General features: G+C 44.8%; 1 protein-coding gene across 14 annotated transcripts in view; it reads left to right on the top strand.

Annotated features, from left to right (window-relative positions):
• PHAF1 (phagophore assembly factor 1) overlaps positions 1–24,910 on the top strand; it is a 1,056,812-nt gene that overhangs the window by 474,080 nt on the left and 557,822 nt on the right. For all 14 annotated transcript variants that reach the window (XR_011284154.1, XM_069640131.1, XM_069640088.1 and 11 more), the window contains one exon: positions 2,444–2,487. Coding sequence is in view for 13 of the 14 variants with exons in the window: in XM_069640131.1 (XP_069496232.1) it covers positions 2,444–2,487 (44 nt within the window). In the remaining variant the exon portion in view is untranslated. The remainder of the gene's footprint in view (positions 1–2,443; positions 2,488–24,910) is intronic.

The raw sequence follows: 24,910 nt of genomic DNA, 5'->3' as shown, positions 1-24,910 counted from the left end.
CCAAAGCCTTACTGGATTAGTTCAGGTGCACTCTCTTGGTTCATTTCAGGAAGACATTTACACATTACATCCTTCCACTTCACAAATTCACCAGCTGCACCTACTGCACTGTGGTGGTATCATACATGCAACATTGTGGATCAGCTGGGAGGCAGATTTGTCTATAAATGCGGGAGAATTTCTTTCCGCCATTGAATTGTACTGGGGTTCAGGATTATTTTAGGCGGTAGAAAGTAAAAAAATAGCATCATTTCTGATAGACAAACCTGGAGTTACCTGCCTAAATTGGGAGGGCTGGCATTTATGTGGTATTGTCGAGTGGGGCATGAAAGCCCATGTGGGCGGCTAGTTAGGCATTGCTATCTTCTTTGACCACACATTGGGGAACCCAGTTCCCGCCAATTTCTTTTTAAAATTTTTTTAAACCGGACTTTTTCCATGTTTGCCCTTCTTTCCCCACCAACTCTTGCCACGTTGGGTGCTCCCTTGATTCCATGAGTAACACGTCATTTACTTTACAATGGTATTGTTAGCTATCGCTCGCTACATGTTATAGTTGACCTAGTTGGTGATAATGTGTTGCGCTGCAGACCGGAAGTTCAGACCGACTTACATTCAGCTCTCTGAATAGGGCCTCACTGTACTCAGAGCTGTCAAAGCTCGTCCTTTACTGATTGGAATAAAATGACAGATTTGAAACTTCTAATCAAGGAGCTGTGGCTTCGGTTCTCTCTCCAAGCCATTAAACCGTCAACTCCGTTTAAGCTGATGGATGTCAAGTAGATAGGAAGAAAGATGCCCTTGACACTGCCTGTAGGGCTGGAAGTGCGGCGCCCATGGGTGTTGCTAGGTCTGGAAAAGATCTGGGGATACGCTAATTTTGGGGCTGTCGGGAATGGGGGCTAGCTAGCCTTTTTGGTTGTAGCCCCTGAACTTCTATCCGGGGCTACAACCAAAAGACCCGAGGCTATAGCCCCCTCATCCTTCTCAATCTTTGCCTCTGGCTAAGTCTTCCTCCAAATCTTCGGGAGCCGCTTTCCTACAGCTGGAAAAATCTGCCTCTATGTTAATAACAAAATTCATTGATCGTGGGCCTTTGTAAGGTTTTCAAATACAAATTGGCAGTGGTAAGTGCATTTTTGGGATGCAATTTCAGTTGCTGCAGTTTTGTATTCCCTGAGCACACATCAGATCAAACCAACAATATGTAATAAATGGAATTGTGGATTAGGAACAATGAATCCAATGCAACATAAGTAATGTGTGTATATTGGAGAATGTTTCATGATGCAATCTGCTAGCTCCCTGGTTTTATCATAGCGCGGGCCCCGCCTTGAACTTAATTAGTTCCCCCACACCAAAGAGCTGATGAAAGTGGGGTAAAAAATGTCTGATAATTTAACACTTTTTGTCTTTGGACCACAAATGCACAAATGAAGTGGCAGAGCCCTTTATATGTGAAGGCTGCTGATTCCTTTGGGAATATATGCATACCATCAGCTACTGCCTGTGGCTTCGTTCCAAGTCATCCTAGCCAAAGCAAGGAAGGGAGGACTTAGCGGGCCGCCTCTCATCAAGGGACAGATTTCATTGGCCTCTGCACAACGGGACACAGGGATGCAGAGAACCTAAATGGCCGTTTAAGAAAAGCTGTTAAGCCTAGGGGCCCATTGCAAATGAAATGATGAAAAGCCCCGTGCTGGGCCTGAGGGCTTGAGATGAAACCCAGATGGGCAAGTGGACTTCCGGTACACTGGTGTAAAGATATATTCCTCCCGTCATGTTGAATCGACCTATAATATCATCACCAGCCATGACAGTTTTAAGCTTCCAAAATAACTTTTTTCAGTTCTTATTCGTTGTAGAAAAATGATTTGGCGCCTCTGATTTTGCACGGCTTTTTCATGATCTCAAGAGTAATCACGTTAAGACCATCTCTGTGAGTTTATTGCACAATGCACAGGTGAGGTGAAAATAATAGGGTTATTATATCAAATGAGTTCATTCGCTTTTTTTTCTAGGCTAAAAAAAAGTGCCAATTAACCTTGGAGACTCCACAGAATGGGTCAAGTAGGAGCAATGGGGAAGAGAAAATATGATGTGTCAAGGTTGCCTAAATAGTGGGTGTTGCTGAGAATTATGCAAAAGTTTTAGACATCCTGTCTAATGTGCTAGTTGCTTTATCTTTTGCATTGTACTTCCTCTTCCCCTCCAATAAACCACGTTTGTAAGCATGGGATGGGTAGATGAAGTTTCTGTACCGTTCGTGCTTCGTGACCTTTTAACTCGCTTTCATCTTAATTTTGCGTGTACCATGCTTAATGGCTTACCATTTTTTTCGGCGTCCTTGTTGCCATTCTCTCCTCAGAATCGTGATTTATGTACTGCAAGAGTTCCTCTCCTGACATGATTTACTCTTTCTTTCTTTCTTTCTTTCTTTCAGGTGATTGAAGTATATGACTTGACTAAAGTGAAGTTAAAGTATTGGTAAGTGCGCCTATAAACCACTATCTTTACTTATTTATCTCTGTCAATGTACAAGTCTAGATTGAAAACATAAAGGGAGCCTCACCCACAAAATCCCTGGGGTCAAAACACATACACACTTGACTGCACCCTTGGATAGCTATTCATGCATGCTCTTCTTGTGAATTTACCCAGTCTCTTAGATGGGGACTAGCTCCACTCATCCTCTGTGTTCCAGCTATGGTTATCGATTTCATATCACCTAGGCCATGTAGAGTGTAGAAAACAAAATTAAAATAACATTGGCGTGTATTTTTATTCATGTCTTAAAAATGCTCAGAATATTGTCTGTATAAAAGTATTAAAACAAAATTCCAATCCTCCCCCATAAAACCATGGTCACAGTATGCCTTTTATCCAAGCAGGTAGCTCAGGCCAAAGCAGGATCCGGCATTCTAACCAGACAAGCTAAAGGTGCGTAGTGCAAAGGTCATGGACTTAGCCTGGGCTGTTGGTGAGGCAGTGAAGGTGATTGAAGGAAACAAGCTGTACGAGCCAGTGAAGGCACCAGCGGGTAGGGTAGAGGAAGCCTCCCTCCCGCTGCTGAGGACGGCTCCAGGTGCCAAGGACTTGCAGGTACAGTGCTCCGCTCCTAGCAGAAACCCTCCACTAACCTCCTGTGCAAGGATTACTACCATCAAGGACCCTATGAGATACCACATGTTAGACGGGCAGCAGGTGAAGGATGAGAGGATGCAGAACACTCAAGCTGCTGATGACTGTAACTCACTGGATTTATCGGCTTTGTGCCAGCCAGGTCGGTAGCTGTTCCTCCAGATGAGGGGGAACTGTGGAGCCGGGCAAGCTCGCAGCAGCCTTTTCCTCCAGATTCACCTGCTTTTTAATTGGATCCAGATACACATGGATGTCATGGGGCAAGTGATGTAGTTGAAGAAAGGAAAACGAGTGGCAATATGGAACACACACCGTAGTTTATTATGTACTGGAGCTAGCTCACTGCTGCTTATTTTGAACTAAAAGATGCCCTTAGGGTGGTGTTGGATAGAAGTGAGAGAAACTGAGTAAGATTGGATGTCTGCTTGCAGGCCATCAGCACATTGTCTAACTCTACGACAAACCTGTCTCATATGTCAGCCAGGGCCAGTACAGTGTGTATGAATGTTGGGTGCCAAATTGGTCATGAGCCTGTCAGTCAGCAATCGCCAAAGATGTAAGTTAAATCCACAGAAACGCAGGGGCCATCAGCGAGTAGCTTGCCATCTGTTGTAGGTCCCATGGCGTGTATGTGTGCAGAACGAAGGGACGAAAGGATGTACAGAAGTATTCAAACGCAAACTATAGAAGCTGAGGAGGTTTTTAATTTGGGAGCAAACCGCTTTAATGCAGATGGCCCAAATGATGGAAATGGATACACTGGTAGCCCAGTACGTCGAAGTCCGATAGTAGGTAGGTATCAGACAGGCTATGGCCTGACGAAAGTCCTGCCTAAAGATGGCCATTGAGTGGATTGAGGGACACGAATTTGATCTGCTGTTTCAAGGGGCTAACCCACAGGAATAAACACGTTTACAAAAGGGCCCTAGTCAAAGCTCTGACAGATGTTTTGGGGGTGTCAGACATCTCATTCAAGTTATTCCCCAAAATTAGAATCCTTTCAGATTGCATGTTCTGCACGTGATGCAACGTTCATTTCAGTTTTACAAATCTGAATATTTAGGCTTTGCATCCCGAATTGTTGTGATACTTTAGCATTGAGGGCGATTGAGGTGTTCGAGGACATTAAGGCCGATATTTGCCACTTGCATGACTCCTGGTATCCGGGGCTCGCAGATACACTTGTAGAAGGGAGCACAGCTGAGACAGTCATGGTCACTGGGGAGGCGGAGCAAAAGGAAGAAGAGGGGCAACTGTTGACCCCAACTGATTCAATAATTGATTTGACAAGAACCGAACTAGAGCTAAGATTTAGGCAGGGTGAGTTTTGGGGCTATCGACCCTCTAAGCATGGCTTTGGAGAAAGTATATGCTTGTGCCACGCAGGTCTCCACCATACAGTACGCTTGAGAGTCGAGCCAAGAAGGAATAAAATGGGGCTGCCATCCCGGGGCACCAGTAGGTGATGGCAGTCTTATAGGACCACATTATTTCATCACCTAAGGTTATCTTATCTTATTCATATCTACAGAGCGCATCGTATGCCCGATGGCATCGTGACGCTGGAGCACAGCCTGAGTAGAGGATAAAAGGAACCAGATTAAAATAGTGGCATGCAGCGGCCGTGGAAGTGCATTCCAGAGCTTCGCTGCTTCCACAGAAAAAGCATCCCCCCCACCCCCACATAAGTAAGCCGGATCCGAGGTACTTGGATAGTGAGATTCTTGAGAATGCAGAGGGCGACTTGGCACATAGTGGTGGAATTTAAGCTGTAGATATTCCAATGAACTATGCACATGGCCCTTAACTGGACTCTCTGAACAACTGGAAGCCAGTGCAATAGTCTCAGGGCAGGCAAAATATGTATAGAAAAGGCGTCTGGGTTACCACCCTAACTGCAGCATTTTGCAGAAGCTGGAGGCGGCACATTAAATAAAGCGGCTGCACTAGGTAGAGAATTGCAGTAGTCGATAATGCTAAGCACAAGCCAAGCTACTGCAGGAGCAGGCAGCCTTGATGGAAGAAAATGCAGCACCTTGCGTAAAACCCTGAGCTTGTAATGCCCCGATAACATACAGCTGCAATTTGTGCCTCAAGAGACAAGGAAGATGAAAACCTGACACCTAAATCTCTCACAGATACCACATGGACCAAACAAATGAGGCCAGAAAGAAGCCTAGAGAGGGAAGACAGAAGGGGGACCCAACACCTCAGTCTTGTCCGCATTCAACTTGAGCCAATTGTCACTCATCCCACGACCGCGGCCTCCAGGCACCCCCAACAGCTGAGACGCTGAGCCAGAATCATACCGGTCCAGCCTAATAATTATCGGTGTGTCATTAGCATATGAGTAGCACTGGTCGGGGAACAAGGCAGACCCTTGAGGAACACCACATGATGAAGGAAGAGAAGACTAGTGAAAAGAGGGGGAAGTGAAAGAGAATTGAGCCTGATCCAACAGAAAGGACTTAAACCAACCCAACACCTGTCCAGCAATCCCAGCTCCGGCCAGGCAATCAAGCGGGATGGAGTGATCAATGGTATCAAAGGCTGCCGACAGATCTAATAATATCAGCACCCCCACTCCACCCTCATCATAGAGACGTACAACGTCATCACCAACAGTTACCGGCACGCTCTCTGTGCCACGGCCAGGACGGAAGCCAAACTAAAAAGGATGAAAAGAGGAACCACCAAAGCATGCAGATTTGAGCGAATAGTACCAGTTTGGAAAGAATAATTCACTGTCTGAGCAACCCATAACGCAATAGTTGGCATAACATCTTTCCAGCTGGTCAGTGGGATGGAATTAAGCAGGCATGCAGATTTAAGTCTCTCTGAAGTCGATATTACATCATCTGGGGAAAAAGAAGGGAAGGACGACCAGAGATTAACCGGAACAAGTATAGGGTGGACAGGGACACGTTCACCTGTCTTCAAGTGCGACATAGTAATTTGATCACGAATAGCCGAGATCTTTGTGTTAAAAAAGTACAGTCGCACAGCTTTTGGGAAAGAATAATCCCAAAACGCTTCGATGGAGGGGCAGCTAGACCACGAATTAGCTCAAATATTTATTTGGGCTGGTGAATAGCTATTTCCATTTTATTGGAGTACAAATTAATAGCATTATGATCTACCAGAGTGGCAATACGAAATAGCGAGTGATCATCAGGAAGATAAAACTTCCTCCACTTCCGCTCAGCCTGATGCCGCTCGAGCCTCAGTGTTCTTAGATTTTGGTCAAACCAAGCTTCCGAATAGAGGACATGCTGCTTGCCCAATCTAAGAGGCGCAAGATGATCTGATAACGACGAAAACACCCCAGCAAGACGATAAATCCACAGATTCCAATGGTGAGCAGCCAGCGACAATCTCACCAGCCACCTGAGCAGTGGATACTGAATGCCAGTTCGGTTTAAGACTCTTGGGTCTAAACTGAGCTATAGTCTCAAGATCAGTCTGAATTGTGAATGGAATCAGCAGGTGAACTGACCATCCAATTCCTGTGCCGGATAGACAGTTACCAACCTAGACGATGGCAGAATCAAATCCAATTCCTGTTACAGTGAGTTGGGCCAGCTACAAGTTGTTGAATGTCCAAATCCAGTAAGACAGATTTAAAGAGTAGTACGCAAGTTCATCATCTTTATTAATCCTTAGATTGAAGTCACCAACTACCACCAGCTTCGAATACTTAAGTTGGAGTTGAGCGGCGAGTTCCAAAAAGGCATCACAAAAATTAGAATCATAGCGAGGTGGCCTATACACAATCAAAACATAGAGAGAAACAGATGCCCTGACTAAAAGCTGTGCTTCCATCTTCATTGAATGTTCCAATTGTATTGTAAGAACAGACATAGTGGATCGGTTCACCAATGCAATGCCATCCCCAGGGTGCACAGAACCACGATCTCTGCAAACAATGTTATAGCTTGCTGGAAGAGCTTGAGCCACCACCGGGCCAGAGTGATCTCCTAATCAGGTCTCTGTAATGCAGACCACATCAGGAGAGTGGTATGAAAGTACATCCTTACAGGCAAGGAAATGTGCCACCAGAGACTTTGCATTTAACAGCAAACAAGACAAATTATCTGAAGGAGCCTTGCATTTGACAGCCATGGGTAAATGAAGAAAACCTGCAGGTCAACAAGTGTCCCAAGGAGCCAAATGGAGCAACCAATCAAGTACGTAACTGATGGAAGTAACGGCTTCAGAAGAATTAGAACACGGCACGGACCATAGTCCATCCGCAGCACAGACGAGCACAAACGGGCATAAGGCGCTGTTTGCTTTCTTGCACATAAATGTAAGCTGAGAGATTCATGTGGCGCCCTGCAGGTAATGAGGAGATAAGACTCAACTCCCCCTCAGAGCCGGAGAAAAGACTAGCACGATCGCTATGCGGCCGAAAATAAATACAAAGGAGTTCTGGGGAAAGGTCATATACAATTGTAATCAGCAGCAATAATCCAAAGATTTTAAAAATCAGCAAATTCAACCTCTACCAAGCAGCAGGTATGTTGGGGGGGGGGGGGCAATTTACATCCAACTGGGCCCATGCAACTTCTTACCTGTGCAGGGGTGGTGGTAAGAAATATAACCATGTTGTCATGGAACATAGGAGGGTTTAAATCAAAAATAGGTGAACCTGCGACTGAAGGCAAGATGAAAATGTACAACATTATTCTACTTCAGAAAACATGGTTGGAGAAGGATATCCTACTAGATCGGTACAGGGCCTTTCATATAAAGGCTAGGCGAGGCAGAAGGGGAAGACCCTTTGGTGGTATGGTTACTCTGTTTAAGAGCACCCTTAGCAGCGAGAGAGTAGAATTGGAGAGGTTGGGTTAAAATACAACTGCAGGGATTTGAACTTGTAACTATAGATGGTGAGTTTTTATATATAGCCAATGTCTACAACAGGGCATTTTCCCCAAGCGCTCCAAATCTGCTCCTTGCTAGTCAAACATGCCTTGAAGGGCTCAGGGAGAAACAACTGGGGAAAGATTTAAGGTTGATCTGCTGGGGAGATTGAAATATCAAATTTGGGAATGGTCCCCCAGAGGGGCTGTATGATACTGAAGAAGAGTATTGGGCATCCTGCACCTAGGATGAAGGACCCAAGATCCAGTGCAGAGGGCTTGAATTGAAACTTTGTCACTGGCTAGTTAACTTGGGCATGAAATCACTAAATGGCAGGATAGATGGTGATATCCCGGGCGGGATAACCTTTAGTAGCGCCAGAGGGAGTTCATACATTGATTATTTCATGGTGACAGTAAACCTGTGGAAGCAGATTGTGCACCTAAATATACTGCCAGTCCTCTAGAGTGATCATTATGGTCTGGCTTTGGTGGTTCAGTGTAATGCACTAGTGTAGGGAAGTTCTACAATTAAACATCTTGATGTGCTCTCTTGCAAGGGCAATGTCACCAAACGTTTAAGATGGGAGTTGACAGATAAATTCAGGATAGGTGAGCAAATACTGAGGCTAAACGCCCATACATTTGCGTTGCTGTTGAAGGAGCTGGTAATGCCAGAGTCAATCATCCTAGACTATGAGAAACCATAGAGATAGTGAAACCCTTGAATAGACGCTTCATGCTACTGACTACAAATGAGATTAAGGACTATTTAGTTTGGTCTCACAAGAAATCTCATTGCTGTCACATCACAGGTGCATGCTTTAACTGCCTAAACCTATGGGAAGTGATGGCAAACAGAACAGTATTGAGCATTAATGCAGGATGTCCCATATGTAGGGCGGGGTTGGAGGATCTGGCACGCTTCTTATTGTTTTGCCCCTCGTATGAGACGCTAAGGAGGTGGTTGTTGATTCCTGAGGGAAACAGATTGCCCAGTATCGCCCAGCGCTCCTATTCCTGCTGAAGGTGGAAACCCCCCACCGCCCTGACAGTCTGAACCTTGTCGACCCTTATAAGCAGGGCACTGAAAATTCGGCACAAGTCTATACAGGAAAAGGATGTCGTTTGTTCATGATTTTTTTAATGGAGATTATTTGTAAGGTGGTCAGAGATCTGCAGGTTTAGGTTTTTGCTTAGTTTTAAGGGGGGGATTAAGGGGCTTGTTTTATATGTGGTATTTTTGATAACTGTGTTTTAATTGTTGTACTTTCATAGATATTCATATCCAAATAAAGTTTTATTGACTGACTGAGGCACTGTGAGGAAGCTGTCAGCTCAAAATGTAGTGTTGTCTAGCTGTTGCAGAATTACCTACGTGATCCCGTCTCTGGTTTTCAATAGTCTGGCCACCTTATTTTATTAGAAATATATCTGCCTCTGGTTACGTAACTGCCACCTTTTGGATTTGTTGAATAATCCTGACTCCTATATTCTACTCCTATATTCTTCAAATCCCTCAGTCCATGCAGCTTAATGATTTGTTCTAGATGCCTTAAACGCCTTGCTTAAGGCTCCTTTTTTATGTACCCCTGATGTCTGCATACCAGGAAGGATGTCTCAGATGCCCTGTTCTTGTCTTTGTTTTATGCTTTTCAATTTATTATGTGAGAAATCTGAAGGTTTCTCACCCGCTAGTCCCTGGGGATCTGTCATCCAGGTGGCCAGGAAATGGCCATCGCCTTTGGATCCAGTTCCTGGGGGTGGACCAGTGCGGAAGGATCACCTGGGTGAGAGGTCTTCGGGGAGTGGGACACTGTATGGTGAGACGCGGTGGGTCCTTCCCTGTAGCATCTTTGCCATATCCTACCAGGTAGGATACTTAGGAACTCGTCCCCCTTTCCTGACACAAACGCTTTCCCCCTTTCCTGACACAAACGCTTTCTCACGGACAACTCACTATGAGAGGAAATGGACCAACACCCGACCCGTATACCTGACATGTCCCAATACAAGGTCAGGCATGGTCAGGGAATTACTGACCATTACACACACCTGACTTCCATTACACGTCCCCAGACGGATAAAAGGCGGAGCATGAGAGCACACTCGGAACAAGGCAAAGCACACAATTAAGCACCAGTTCCAAGATGGCAGTTTAAAACAAGGCAAAAGATGGCAAAACTGAAGAGGTTCGCAAGGAAGGATGTGCCCTTGACCTTTTCAATGAGAGACTGTTAATTTCATGAACCTTCGAGAATAGGAAATGTAAGACCATTAATTAAGGCTAAAGAATCCTGCATTGTGTCGGATGTACCCAGGGCTCTCCTGTGTCAATACTCAAGACAGGGAGAATCTCTTGCTGCCGTGGTACTGTCGTTGGCACCTACAACAAAGCAGTACCAGTTAAGCGAGCACAGCCGGTGAGTTGGGGAGACTGATACCAAACCGGTCTGTGTGGAAGCCAAGGTTGCAAGCGGCAACATTGTATAGTGAAAGCTGAAGCGCACAGTGTATGAAGCATGTGTGGTAGTCAGTGTGAGCAAAATTGAACAACAGATGAGTGATTGTATAAGTATGGTATTGTATCTTGGCTTCAAAGTTTAGAGTGGTCTGGCACCATGTGTGTGCTCATTCGAAAGTCTCTGTAAGGTATCCAAGTGAAAGGTGGCAAAAGTGAAAGAGTGAAAAAGAATTGTGAAATTGAGGTGGTCCTGCAACAGGTCAAGAAAAACCCTGTGCACATTCGAAAGTCTTCAATGCTAATAGCGTAAAGAAGATTGATGACAAAACAGATGAAGTTGGTCCGAGCCCGGCAGCGGGAGATCAGCTGAGAGCTTTTGGTTAAAGCAATTTGTGCTAAAAGTTGAATTGGAAATTGAAATTGGTCCGAGCCCAGCAGAGGCAGACTGAACATTGTGTTGAAAAGGATTTGAGCCCGACTGAGGGGGATCAGAGCTGGATAGTGAATCGCCTGAGAAATTGAGTACTTGTGAAATTCTAAGAGGAAAATAATGTATTGTTTGTTGTATCTGAAAGAAGAGACTTTAAAAGGCAAAGTGACTTGGGCACGGAAGGCCCTGATGCTAAAGATTGAACTGTATACTTGTGCCAGAGAAGCCAGAGACTGTGCTAAGCTCAAGTGTACCACTTTGTCCCGTGCTGAAAACATGGTGGAAGAGAGGCTAACAGCATGCACATCCTGACATATCATTTTGTGAACACTTCTTTCTTTTTTGTAACACTGTTTCCCACATTATTTGTATTTAGAGGTAAGTATTGGCAATAGGTTTATTAGTATAGGCTCGTTTATTTTAACAAGACACCACTAGGACTGTTATTATTTCATGGCCGTACGTTGTTCCCATTTATAGATTTAGGATTAGATAGGCGTTTTGTTTTTCAAACCCTTTTTCAAGTTCAATAATGCCCTTGAACTGTGGTCACTTGTCTGTCTTACTGTTGATACCATGCCTTCCTTACAGTTATCATCACGTGTTCATTTATTGGATTTGCTGTGGGATTGGATTCAAGGTTTTCACTTATCAGTTCTCACCTTGTGCCACTGCTAGTAAATTGCTCGGCTTCTAACTTCGCTCCCCTTCAGATTTTCTGTACTTCTGAAGATCTTAATCGGGCAGGCTTCAGAGTCTGACACATTGTCTGGAGAAACTACATCCTTAATGTGTCTGTGCTGTAGACCCTTAGAGCATCTTTTATGCACAATGGAATTACAATAATGGACAACCCAATAACGAGACAGATCCAAGCAATATGACAAAGAACTACTTTATTTTCAATTTAATAAAGTAGTGAGACCGGACAAACATCGGACTGATGCATTCACACTCATGACAAAGTTTGATTGCATTGAGGTCTTATACCTTGATATGCCTCATCTATGACAGCATTCTACGTGGTGAAATACAAAACCTATGAAGGGTAGGGATTGGTGAAAGGAACAGATCTACTTTATAGAGCATATAAGTGCTAGTGCTTAATTGGCTACCCCTTGTCTGTAGGGCAAGCCTTGAACTACATCTAAATACTTACAGTACTGATTATAGTGGGCAAAAACATCCGGGTATTGGCTCTTGCAACATTGTGTGTTAGGTTGTCCCCCCCAACCCCACTGATTGGCTGGCATACTGTAACAACCTTGGACTTATGGTTCTTTAGCAGCACGTACATGAAACAAAACATTGGTTCTTGAATCCCATCAGCTTTCCTCCCCATTTTCCCAATTGGTCCATCATCTCTCATCGGTAGGCCACAAGCCAATGTGTCTCGTTTGTAGTTTGACCTTGCTGCTGCTCACTGTCCTGGAGTATTCAAGGGAATGTGAGCACACCACTCTTAACTTGAGGCTCTAATTGAATAGTCTTTGTTTTCGACTTTTGAGTGGAGTGTGAGTGGACCACAAATTTGTCTATTTCAGCCTTCCATTTACTGCTATTTGATTTAATTATACAGGGTGCTTCTACTCCTTCTGGCCTCCATTTCATATTAACTTTTTATACTTTCAATTGATTAGCAGTTTGGCTCTCATCTATGAAGAATGTTCAACATTCAAAGCTTATCCATGTACTCCCTTTGTGCCCTTCACTTATCCATCAAAATAGCATCTTTGTTCTGGGCTAACCTTCACTCATTTTCGGCTTTGCTCATGGGGATGGGTTTTCACGTCTCCTGATTCTTGCAGCCTGGGCCTGTTTCTGAGGTCGCTTGGTTACCTTCACGTGAACCATCGTCCATTTTCCTGATCTGGCCGTCCTTGCCTCGTTATATATTCCTCTTTAGTAAGCTTCTATATGTGTTCTTTCTACCTTGCATTACTTCATATTTACAGTTATTGGTCAGTAAGTTACTTCATCTTCTTTTAGATCCATGATTACTTCAACTTCAGATTCATGTAACTCTTAATGCTTCAGTTACTTCGTTTACATAGTTTTTCAGATTCTCAACATAGGTGCTTATATCTTCTTTGTGACATCACTTTATCTTTCTCAGATTTCATTTTAACGTCTGTCCACGATTTCCATGGATGCATTCTGACACCCTGGCATGAGGCATCCTTCCATGCGACATCCTTCAACACTTTCAGTGCAAGGGTACATTTTTGTATGGCTCTCTGAGTGCAGAACGTCTCTTATACACTCTATGCGGTATAGGAATGATGCAGGAAGGGTCCCATTTATGGTTTGTCTTTGAATACTCTAATGCGACGGCGAGGGGGCGGGGACTGGCAGGATGACGTCTACCTGTTCCTCTGCATTCCCCCTTCTGGTTAAATTTTCAACCCTATTCTCTTCTTCCATGATCCTCATCTCTTCATCATCATTTGTCAGCATTTGTTATTCATCCTGCTTCTTTATTTGGTTCCAAATCTTCGTTACTCCCCACCCCCTCAGGTATCCTGCATTCTTTGTGTTCATCCACACTCCAGGTCATTTGACAGCACTCTCCAGGGGGTGAACAAAATATCCATCATCCTACTTAGCTTTTTTGATCCTTAGGTTAATGGAACTTGGTTCCTGGGGGTGCATCACTTGTGTGTAGGCGCGTTAATAAATGCCATATTAGATCATATCAAAGGTACTTTTCATTATATTTCCCTAGCTTCGTTTTGCATTTGCTCACCTGTTCCGGCATCATTGCCAATCATTATCTTCATCCCAATAGCTTTCTTGGCTGTTTTCTTTCATTGCCCCACAATGATCATTATGAGACAAAATCTCAGCAACACAAATACTAGTATTGCTCCAAGCCTTTTAAAAGTATTTGCTAGCCAGGTTGGAATCCATGAAAACAAAGATGTAAACCAACTGTCATCTTCAGTTTTGTCTACTTCCTCCCCCATCTTTGTGTGCAAAGTTGAGAACAGGGATATTGCTTCTGTCAGGGTTCCATTATCTTGATCAAGGGATGGTGTTAATGTACAGTAAGATGGCCCGATCTTGGCGCATACACCTCCTTCCATTGCTTCCATTGAAGTCCAGAACGTACCTGTTCTGGAGGGTCATCAGCCTGATCACGCTCATTTCTTCTTGAATTGCATTAAATCCTTTTGTTGTGATGTTTATCGTTTTCAGCAGATCCCATCTTGTAATCTGCAACCCATTGGTATGTGTTGCAGCCTGAAGTCCTGCCAGAAATATAGATGTAAATATCACTGCTGTCTTGCTAAACAGCTGGAATGTCATAACATGCATTTTATGATTTTGCTGAAAAATAATTCTCTTCTTGCAATAGAGGTTAAATGACCTCTTCTTCCTCAGGTGTGTATGCATTTTTGGAAATTCATCAATATGGGGGTCACTTTATGGATCAGTGATGCTGGAAAATGTATGATCACGATTGAACATATTCCTCCCCAATTTTTAGACAGCTACATATAAGCTCCGGATCCACAAGCCCAATATAAATCCATCGTTTGTCCCAAACAGAGTTATTTTCAGGTGAAAATGAATCACTATTGTTTTAGCAATAGAAATGTTGGGCCTTCGTGAATAAGTGGGCCATCCTTTACAAATGCGAGATGCATCCACACTAATTCCAACATCTTTAGTTTTTTTTAAATCCAGTCTTGAACCATTGGTCATTATAATATATCTATCAAGCTGAGACATTTGTACACAGTGAGCCTTATTATTTTTCCAAATATGTCCCCTTGTTAACAGCATGTATTTTTTTTATCATGACAAACGCTGTTTCAGCCTGTTGGAGAATACGACCACCAGGAGGAGTTGAACTGAACTACATTGGGATCCTGCCGCAATAACCTGTAACCGACTCATGTGGGGGATATTTATGCCCAAGGGTGTCCACATACCGGATACACTCTGGGCTACCCAATAATTTTGGATAAGCTCTCACAACAAACTATTAGTTGTTTGCTTCAATATGGTCACCATTAAATCATGACCTTTTCTACAACTAGACATACGGTCTAGTTTCAGAAAGTTGATAAACCACACGTGGTGGTATTCATTCCCATACGGCTGCACTTCATAGTACGATGCAGAACAACACAGAGCGACCACAGATTCAGTTAAGCAGTCCCTTTGGGACTAGCCGGCAGTGAGGATACTAACACGAGCCTCCGTTTGTTTACATACCATTCTACACGGGATCGCTATGATATTGTGCGCCCCCTTTTTTGCTTTGTTGCTTCTTAGCACTTCCCTGTATCTTGGGAACTCAATGCACACCTATCCACACGATCTGCGGCTCAGCACAGAAACGGAGCCGCCTTCCGCTTAAGTGAGCAGCTCCTTGTCCAAAGCTATCGGAATGAGGTTAGTATGTGGATGCTTTGTAGTCCATAGCTTCTAATTGTTCTATGCTGCCCTGCACTGGACACCTACCTTACTCTTCCTTTTCCTTTTCGTTTTATTTTATTGGACAGGATCTGCCATTTGCACATACAGAATCCGGAGCCTAGCTCTCACTAGTCAGATCAATTGAGCGTCTGCGTGTATCCTACTAGATTATTGGTCCCCGTCGCCATATATGATACAGATACCATATCATGTTTGTTTTGCCACACAGATTGAGACCTTCTGGACCCCTTTAAAAAGGTCTATGATTATCTGGCCATCCAGAGGTATTGTATTGTTTCCCTCACTCTAGCAACCAAGCTCACGTCTGGTCCTGTCGCCATGCAGAGCCAGCCCATTTGTTGTTCTTTCTTAGCGGGTAAGCGAGATCTAGTATTCTCCCACGTTACCTCTCCTTTTAGAAGTTTTTCTTATTCTTAGTATCACAAGAGCTAAGCACTATGGGTGTGTGCATGCTCTTATCACTCCCTCAACTTCTCGTTTGAATTCCTTTTCTTATTTCCATACATCACTTAAGGTGTGGTATACATTGCAGGTGGATCCAGTTTGGAAGTTATTGTTCACTTCTTTCCTTTCTCTTTTCTAAATGCTATATAGTGGGCATCACACGACCATATAACATTGCACTTGGGATGTGATATAGAATAGCCCTCACATAGATTCAAATATTTCTTATCTATTTTCTCAGGTGATGCTCCAGACAACTACTGCTGAAATGTATTTAGCCCTGCATGGCAAGTAGACACACGCACTGACACTCATGGTCTCTCATATTTAGAATTTGAGACCGACCTAGACCTCTGAGCCCACAAATTTGTCCAATGGGCAAGACTTTTAATTTTTATGGTCTATTAGCTAGATAGAGGAGCATCCTGGTAATGCTTTGTAATTTCTATTTTCTCTGGCTTCGCTCCTCTGATTTTTTTAAAAAAAACTAATATTTTATGTATTGTTGAAATTGTATTATCTTTGTTTCTATTTCATAACCTTTGCTATTTTTGCTAACTTGTCTTGGTTGAATACATTATTAATATGCACTTAACAATATGTACCAAATGAACAATAAATTAAAGAACAGTTTTTGATTGATGCAAAAGCTAAAAGGTTTATATTTGATATTATTGACATTTACAGAGGATTGGGTCTAACTAGATGTGTCAAATTTTCAAAACCTCCTAACACTACCATGCCGTTGCTAAAATAATAGTGATTCATTTTCACCTGAAAATAACTTTCTGGTTGGGACACATTTTTTCTGTTAGAACTTTGTATATTACCCCAGTCCCAGTCAAAGTATGGGATAGTTCTCAATTAGGAAGTCGTATCAATCCATCAGAATGGCAGTCCCTCCATACATTCCTGGGACCTCAATTATCTGTTTACATTTCTTGTTTTCTGTCACTTTAATTGATCTGTATTTCTGAAGCACAATGTGTCATTCTTCATTTGTAATGCGGCCCCAGGTCCTACTTCTTTTTTGACCCACGTTAATAATTTTGCATACTTGGCCCATGATTTCAGACATTTGTCATTCACCACTTGTACTACCCGTACTGGTGCTGTCATTAATAAATGTCTGCTACAGGCCAGTATTCCATTTTCTCATCCTGTGCTGGTTGCTACTCGTCCATATACACATAGCTAAGGCCTTTCCCAGCATCCAAGCAATCCTGGTGTTTCCATGTATCTGCGCATCCTAGCCTCTTCCTGTTCTCCATTCATTCCACTAAGGGAATATAGGAGCATCCTATTCTTCCAGCCTGGTTTCTTTTTAATTTCCTGCATTTATATATATTCACCTTCATATGGAAATGGGTTTTATTTATCTCCATCTCGGGGTTGCCCACTTCCCTTCAAATTGTCCTCTTGTTGTAAATGCTGCTAAGTGACTGAGACATCTTTCATCTTCTTTTGCAATAAATGTCATGGCTGTATTCATAGCATAAGATATTAAGGAACAGACATGTCAGCTTTCATCTGACCTCCTCTCTCCCACCTCTTTCATGTGCTGGTACCATGGATTATTTTCTAAATGAGCCGAATTATCAAGGTATGTATTTATATCTTCATGATATTCCTCAAGATCTCTTTTAAATCAAAATAACCCCCTAGTTAGATTAGAAAACAGGCTGTCCGTGCCTCTAGTAGGGACAATAATGGACGTTTCATTAATATCGTCTATATCAGTACGACCTCTTTGCACATTTTCGAATTGCCATTATAATGAGAAAAATACAAATCATAAGGCCGATTTGAAATAATCATCAATACTCTATGAAAGCCTATTGACTTTCTGGTTGGAAATGAAAATGTTCAACTCTCTCCATTTAATATTTACTTTTAATATGCAAATGTATTATCTTCTTTTTAATCACTTGTATATCAGAAACTGGAATATTATTGCAATTATCACTCTCCAGACAATGCAGTTGTTTTTAGGGTCTTCCAAAAAGGTGATGCTATTTATTCCTCTTTGAATTAAAGCTGGATAAGTCTGCAGTATATAGGAAAGAAAGAACCGATCGGAATGTATATAATAGGTTAATTGTAAGTATCAAGGATGGTTGACACTCTTCTTTCATCTTCAAAGTCTGGACTCTTCTCTTATTGTCCCTTGAAATTTGTCTCAGAAGGAATGTTCCAAAGTCATTGGAAGTCTGTATTTTTTTTCTTTGTCAAATTTGAAAACCAACAGTCATCAATTTATTTGAAAAGATGTTAAATCCTAGCCATTTGGCGGGTCTGCATTCACAGAATTACTTCTTTTGTTTCGTTTGGATGGATCATCACACGCAGAACTACTTCTCTTGGGATGCCTTCTGGAAGGGGCCGATATTTCACCTTTGTATGATTTGACGTCATGCAGATGGAGCCACGCTTTTCGCCTTTTCAATTTTACTGCGGTGGGGCTAGCTTCCTCGACCTCGTGGGGGACCCTCCAAAGTGTGCTCAAGGTGCGTATTCATTTCCGCACTAGCAACAGGTCTCCTGGACACAGTTTTGGGGATTTTAGCGGATCTTCTATTGCACAAGATTAATCATCTTTATTGCTTCTTTGGAGGGGGCGCTAGAGGCCCAACCAAGATGGCGGCGTCCCTGTGAGCTCTTGGCACACACCCAAATGAATCCTGTCTAATAGCGTAATCCCTGACGTGCTTTAGTCAACTTTGCAGGTGCAACGTCTGATCAGCCCAAGACTGACCTTACGGCCGAAAAAACTGTGTTGAATGGAGCTTCCCCATCAAGTTAGCGCCGTGGGGACAGGCCGCGCCAGCCAGACACACAGAGGGCCGCACAGCGCCACGCATGAGTAATCGGCTGCGATGTTGTGACGTGCGAGAGCCTACGGCAGAGGAGCAGGAAACACCCGAGGGCTGAAATAATCGCTCCAGAAAGCAGAGCCGGAGCTCCTCGCGGCCCGCAGCCAGCACTAAATGAGGCCGGGCCCACGCCCCCCGCCGCATCCAGCGCACACGATCCGACGCCCTACACAGCGTGGGGACGGAGCGGGACGGCAGCAGACAAGCCCGTGCGTCCCAGCGGAGGAACCGGAGTGGCCCGCCCACGAAAACAAAGGCGAAGCAGTCTCCCACTTCAGGAGAGAAGGTGAGTGGGGAAGGGCGTGACGGGGACGGTGTGGACACAAATTGAGGGGTGCATCCGCCGCTGGTATTTACTACCCATACCAGCATTGTGTCACCAGATAACAGGACCATAAGTAAGTGGCGCCCTGCAATACTGCCAGGGGAAATCTCCCAGGGGGAACATTTCAATGCCACTACACCCGCGTGCACTCTTTCTGGCAGCGGGTGCCCCCCACCTCCACGGGCGTTTCAACAACGCACCGCTCAACACAAGTGCGCACTGCCGAAGACAGACTCACAAACTCTAACCACACGTGCCACAATCCTCCAAAAACGGCGCCGAGATCCCCCAGCGCCTAACCCCAACAAGAGCGGGGTCAACAGACACCAGCCTCAAGTACAAGATCCGCCCCTGCCCTTCCGCACTGCGCCATCCCAACTGGACACCAATTAGCAACAGGCGGCCAGCGCTCTGCCTCGCACTCGCACCAAAGAAAACTGCCCTGCTGATATTCACTACGAAGGGTCTACTCACTCGTCGTAAGGACACCAGACACTTTAAATCCAAAACTTTCAGGCTCACCCTTAATCAGCTCGGTCCCTAACTAAATTCAGGATACAAACCCTCACTTGGGACACCATGGGCAAAACTGACAAGTCCCAGAGAAAACTCAATTTCGATGCAGGCCCAGCGCCCAAAGCCTCTAGATCAGAGAGCCACCGGGAATACCTGTCAAATCTCGCAGAAGATGAGAATCCTACACAACTAGACATCCGTGAAATACTAATGGACCTGAAAACCGGAATAGGTGGCCTGGACACCAAGATGGACACACTCTCTTCCAAGGTAGACTTGCTCCAACAGCGTCTCGACAAACACAGTGACAGACTAGACAGCGTTGAGCAAAGAGTCTCGGATCTCGACGATGGAGCGTGTTCACTCGCCACGAGAGTCACTACCCTGGAAGGTCAAATGAAAACAGCCTTGGACAAGAATGAAGACCTAGAAGGGCGCTCCAGACGGAACAACATAAGAGTGATTGGCATCAGGGAACAGCAGCTACAAACCAAAATGGAGGAACATATCGAGAAAATATGCACAGAACTGTTTGGTCCCACTGCGCTGTCCCAATTGTTTGTAGTGGAGAGAGCCCACAGGATCCCGTCCACCAGATCCATTCCAGGCGCACCACCCAGACCGGTTATAGCCAAACTACTAAACTATAAAGATAGAGACACAATCTTGAGGCTGGCAAGGGAGAAAGGCAAACTCCAATATGATGGCAATGACATTCAATTTTTTCCCGACTTCTCCCCATCAGTCCAGGCCCGGCGGAAGTCCTTCACCTATGTCAAGCATAGACTTCGCGACAACCAAATCCCCTATTCGATGCTCTATCCGGCGAAACTTTGCATCCAATACGATGGGGGTACACAATTCTTAACCACACCCGACAAAGCCACACTGTTTCTGGACAGACCAGGGTGCAAACCAGCTAACCAAAACTCCGGACCACCGAGGAGAGAAAGAGGGGGTAGAATCCCTACCTGAAGAATAAACAAAGCACCTGCACACACCGAAATCCAAACTTGCGGTCAGGGCAATATCAGCATTGGGAACGGGGGCCGACTCTTGGGGAGGACACCCACGCCCCACGCACAGCACGTTTCTAGTTCAAGTTGGGGGGGAGTGCCCAACTGACAAGTTGGGGGTTGTTCGTGCAAAGGGAAAAGTTTTGTTGTTATTGTTCAAGTCACGCGCCACTCGCCACCACCTCGTCACCACCCCAGTCCCTCGGCCTCCAACAGCCCTTCACACTCCCAGAGATTCAAAGAAGGTACCACGCAATGCTGCCATAACAATCGAAGAAGAAAGAATCACGAGAAACCAGCCGCCACTCCTCCCGGCGAGCAACAAACGACACATTACCATGACAATTCAGAGTAGCATCATGGAATATTAGAGGGGACAACCACCCGGCCAAAACAAGGAAGGCCCTGCAACTCCTCAGACGCCATAAGATAAGAGGTGGCGATGATCCAGGAGACACACCTCCTCCCCCAAAACGAACACCACTGGGCCCGAAACTGGGGCTGTCATCGCTATTTCTCATCGTACTCATCCTATGCCAGGGGTGTGTCAATCCTCATCCACTCGTCATTGGGCTTCCGCCTGATCAAGACCGAAAAGGACGAGGAAGGGAGATCTCTTCTGGTACAAGGGGTGATAGCAGGCGAGGACATCGTTTTTCGTCAATTCCTATGCCCCCAACACAGATGGAGCTAATAACTTCGACTGGGTGCAGCCCCGACTAGCTCAAGTGGGCAACGCAACTATAATCTGGGGAGGTGATCTGAACACACACCTCGACCCGCGGAAAGACAGGTCACAATCAACAACGGCGAACCCATCTAAGGCCAGCCTACAGGTGCAAGAAATCTGCAAAGCAGTCAATTTAATAGATATATGGAGACACCAAAACTGGCAAAACAGAGACTACACATACCACTCCAGTACTCACAACTCGAGTTTACGCATTGATTATCTTCTGGTTTCATCCCACAGCAAGTGGCAATGGGGTCCTTGCCAAATACTCCCCAAAACCTTTTCTGACCACGCCACTGTAAAACGCGAATGCAGCCTGCCAGATACCAGCCCGAGGCCACCACATTGGCGCTTCAAACCAGGAGCACTCACTGACCAAGTGTTCGCTACGGAACTACGAGAAGAAATTGACACTTTTGAAATTAACCAGGGCACATTTAACTCCGCAGGGACGTTGTAGGAATCACTCAAATGCTTTGTAAGGGGGGGGTGCCTAGCCAAGGAAAACGGCATCCTGAAACTAATCTGCCATGAACTAACAACCAGCGAAAATCATCTAAAATCACTAGAGAACCAGCAGCACACGACCAACGAATCCCTCACCCGTGCTGAGCTGAAGAAAGAACTTCTCAACATCAGGACCCTAGCCGAACGCGAAATAAAATTCCTGGGACACAGACACAAGATTTGGCAATATGGCGAAGGCCAGAAACCCGGAGCGCTTCTTGCCCGACTGATCGCAACAGACAGCCCACGAAGGTAGAACGAATCCGATCCCCACTAGGAAATCTGGTTAACAAAAAAGACCAAATAGTCGAGGTGTTCCGAACATTCTATCAAGAACTATATAGCGCTAACTACCCACCTGACACTGAGGCGAACCACAAATATCTCAATGACACTGAGCTGTATTGGGTAGAGAGAGAGCTCCGCAAACCACTAAATGACCCCATATCACTTGAAGAGATTCAAGAGGCAATAAAGAGCTTACCCCCCTCCAAAGCCCCCGGAACCGATGGGTTAACTGGATAATTCTACAAATTCTTTGCCCCCACCATAGCCCCCCTCCTTCTAAAGGTTTATGAGGAAGCAAGTGAGTCTGGCATTCTCCCCCAAACGCTAAGAGAAGCCAATGTAATCCTCCTACATAAAAAAGACAAACCCCCTGAGGAATGCAAATCCTATTGCCCAATCTCCTTAATCAATCTTGATCTGGCAAACAGATTACTCCCACTAATGCCTGCTCTAATAGAAGCAGATCAAGCAGGCTTTGTACCCAGACGTAACACCACTTTCAGGATACGAAGAATGTTTGGGGTGATGGCAGCACTTGATCCCAATCAATAGGCGATAGCAGTGTTTTTGGATGCCGAAAAGGCATTCGACTCTGTCGAGTGGCCCTTCATGTTCGCTGTATTGCAGCAACATGGGCTCGGGAAACAATATATCAAACTGGTCTCTCTCCTCTATAACCAACCCCAATCTGCGATCACCCTAGGGACAACAAAATCTGCATATATAAATCTTCAACGCGGCACCAGACAGGGGTGCCCTCTATCGGCCCTGATCTTTGCGTTGGTAATGGAGCCTCTAGCAGCCGGCCTCCGTGAATGACAAATTCAAAGAGGGCTTAACATCAGTCCCCATAAATTAGTAATATCCCTATATGCCGATGACATCGTCCTATATATACAAAATCCAAGCGAAAATCTCAACCCCATTATGCGCGAAGTTATAAAGTTTGGGACAGTGTCAGGACTGAAAATGAACCACCCCAAGTCTATTGTGTTCCCCTTAAACTCGAACACTAGCCCCTTCACAGACGACTTTAATTTTACATGGGAAAACGCTCATGTTCTGTACCTGGGAATCCAAATGTCCCTGAATCACCATGAAATATTCAGAGATAATTACGAAAGTGTGCTCCAAACACTACGCGAGAAGGTGAATAGGTGGAAAGCACTCCCACTGACCCTATGGGGGAGGGTGTCACTAGCAAAAATGGTGATTCTCCCTAAACTCCTTTATCTGTTCTCCAACATTCCCATCCTACTATCCCGACGCTTTCTGGGGACCCTGAGGAGCCTGATACTAGACTTAGTCTGGGCGGGCAAACCATCGAGGGTGGCATACACATCACTCACACTTCCGGTATCAAAAGGTGGCCTGGCACTCCCCGATATTGAAAAATATTATTGGGCGGCCCAAGCTCAATATCTCAGCCACTGGTACTCGACCCAGTTCATAAGACCACATGTACAGATTGAAAGAGCCCTTGCTTCACCGAACCTACTGCGTGCCGTGATTATCAGCAAGCAGACAGTACCGTGCACAACGTTAAATACAGTACAGTCCACGTTTTCCATTTGGTGGAAAATGGCCGATAAGTACAAAGTGCGGACTAGATACTCACCTCTCCTCCCCCTCAAATTTATACCAGGGATACCCCTCACAGCTGAAAAAGTATTCCTAATCACGGCAGACAAATGCAACATAAGTTTACTAGGCGACCTCTTTGTCCATGGAACCTTTGACACCCCGGCAGGCGAAAGAGAAAGGCAGCACAACCTCCCTTGATATATTCATTTACTTTAGGCTCCGATACACCCTGCAAGAATTCATCCCCGAATTCCCACAAGAACCACCGACGTGGCAGCTGCTACATGGGACGATCCATGCACAGGGAGCAGGAAAACTGGTGTCATCAATTTACAGAACTCTTCTAACAGACACATTCCCAACGAGCCCCAAGTTCTGTGAAAGGTGGGAGAAATCATTGCAAACAGCCATTCCGGATGATGAATGGGACTACATATTACGACAAATGCAAAAAGTGGCCTTAAACTCACGGTTTAAGCAGATCCACTTCAATTTTGTACACCAAATCTATTACACGCCCCAGAAAAGTACCAAACATCACCAAGAGCTAAATTCCACATGCAACAGATGCAGTTCACCAGCAGCTGACTTCATGCACCTTGCGTGGCGTTGCCCAGCGATAGCCAAATTTTGGACAGAAGTGCTCCACGAAATTGAAGCAATCATTGGCGAAGAGATTAGACCAGACCCAATCATAGCACTACTAGGGATGACAAAAACCCTAATATAACCAATAAGGAAACTGGCAAATATACTGCTGGTGCTGGCACGAAGAATAATAGCCATGGCATGGGGACGAGGCCCCGCTCCCACAATAGCAAACTGGAGGAAAGACATTATATACTGTCAGGAAATGGAAGCAGAATTCATAAGAACACTCCCACTGCACGCGAGGCCTCCAGACATTTGGGGTCCCTACATATCATTACTGCTCTCCAATGCTGACTCCTCCACAGCATCGCCAAACCCAACACAAACCGGAACCAACGGAGTTTAAGGGCCAACACCTGCACATCATCAAAGAAGGCTGATAGCCAACAAACTATTGCAACAAAGAGCAGGGAGACGGGGGGGTGTGGGGGGGGGGGGACTGGGCAGTGGCGCAAGTTACGTAGCCTGCAATCCAGGCTAGTTTGTATTGTTGTAGTTGGAAAATGCAAAAATAAAGTTTTAAAAAAAAATGTATTGCTTCTTTTTGAGCCCTCCCTACTGTTTTTGATCTGTTCAGACATAAAGGAAACACTTGCAATCATTGTGGTTAAATAATCAAGCATC

The sequence above is a fragment of the Ambystoma mexicanum genome, chromosome 1q, assembly GCF_040938575.1.
Source record: "Ambystoma mexicanum isolate Mex_15411 chromosome 1q, UKY_AmexF1_1, whole genome shotgun sequence".
Classification (NCBI taxonomy): domain Eukaryota; kingdom Metazoa; phylum Chordata; class Amphibia; order Caudata; family Ambystomatidae; genus Ambystoma; species Ambystoma mexicanum.
Note: the sequence above shows the minus strand (reverse complement) of the source record. Positions and strands in the feature narration are given on the sequence as shown.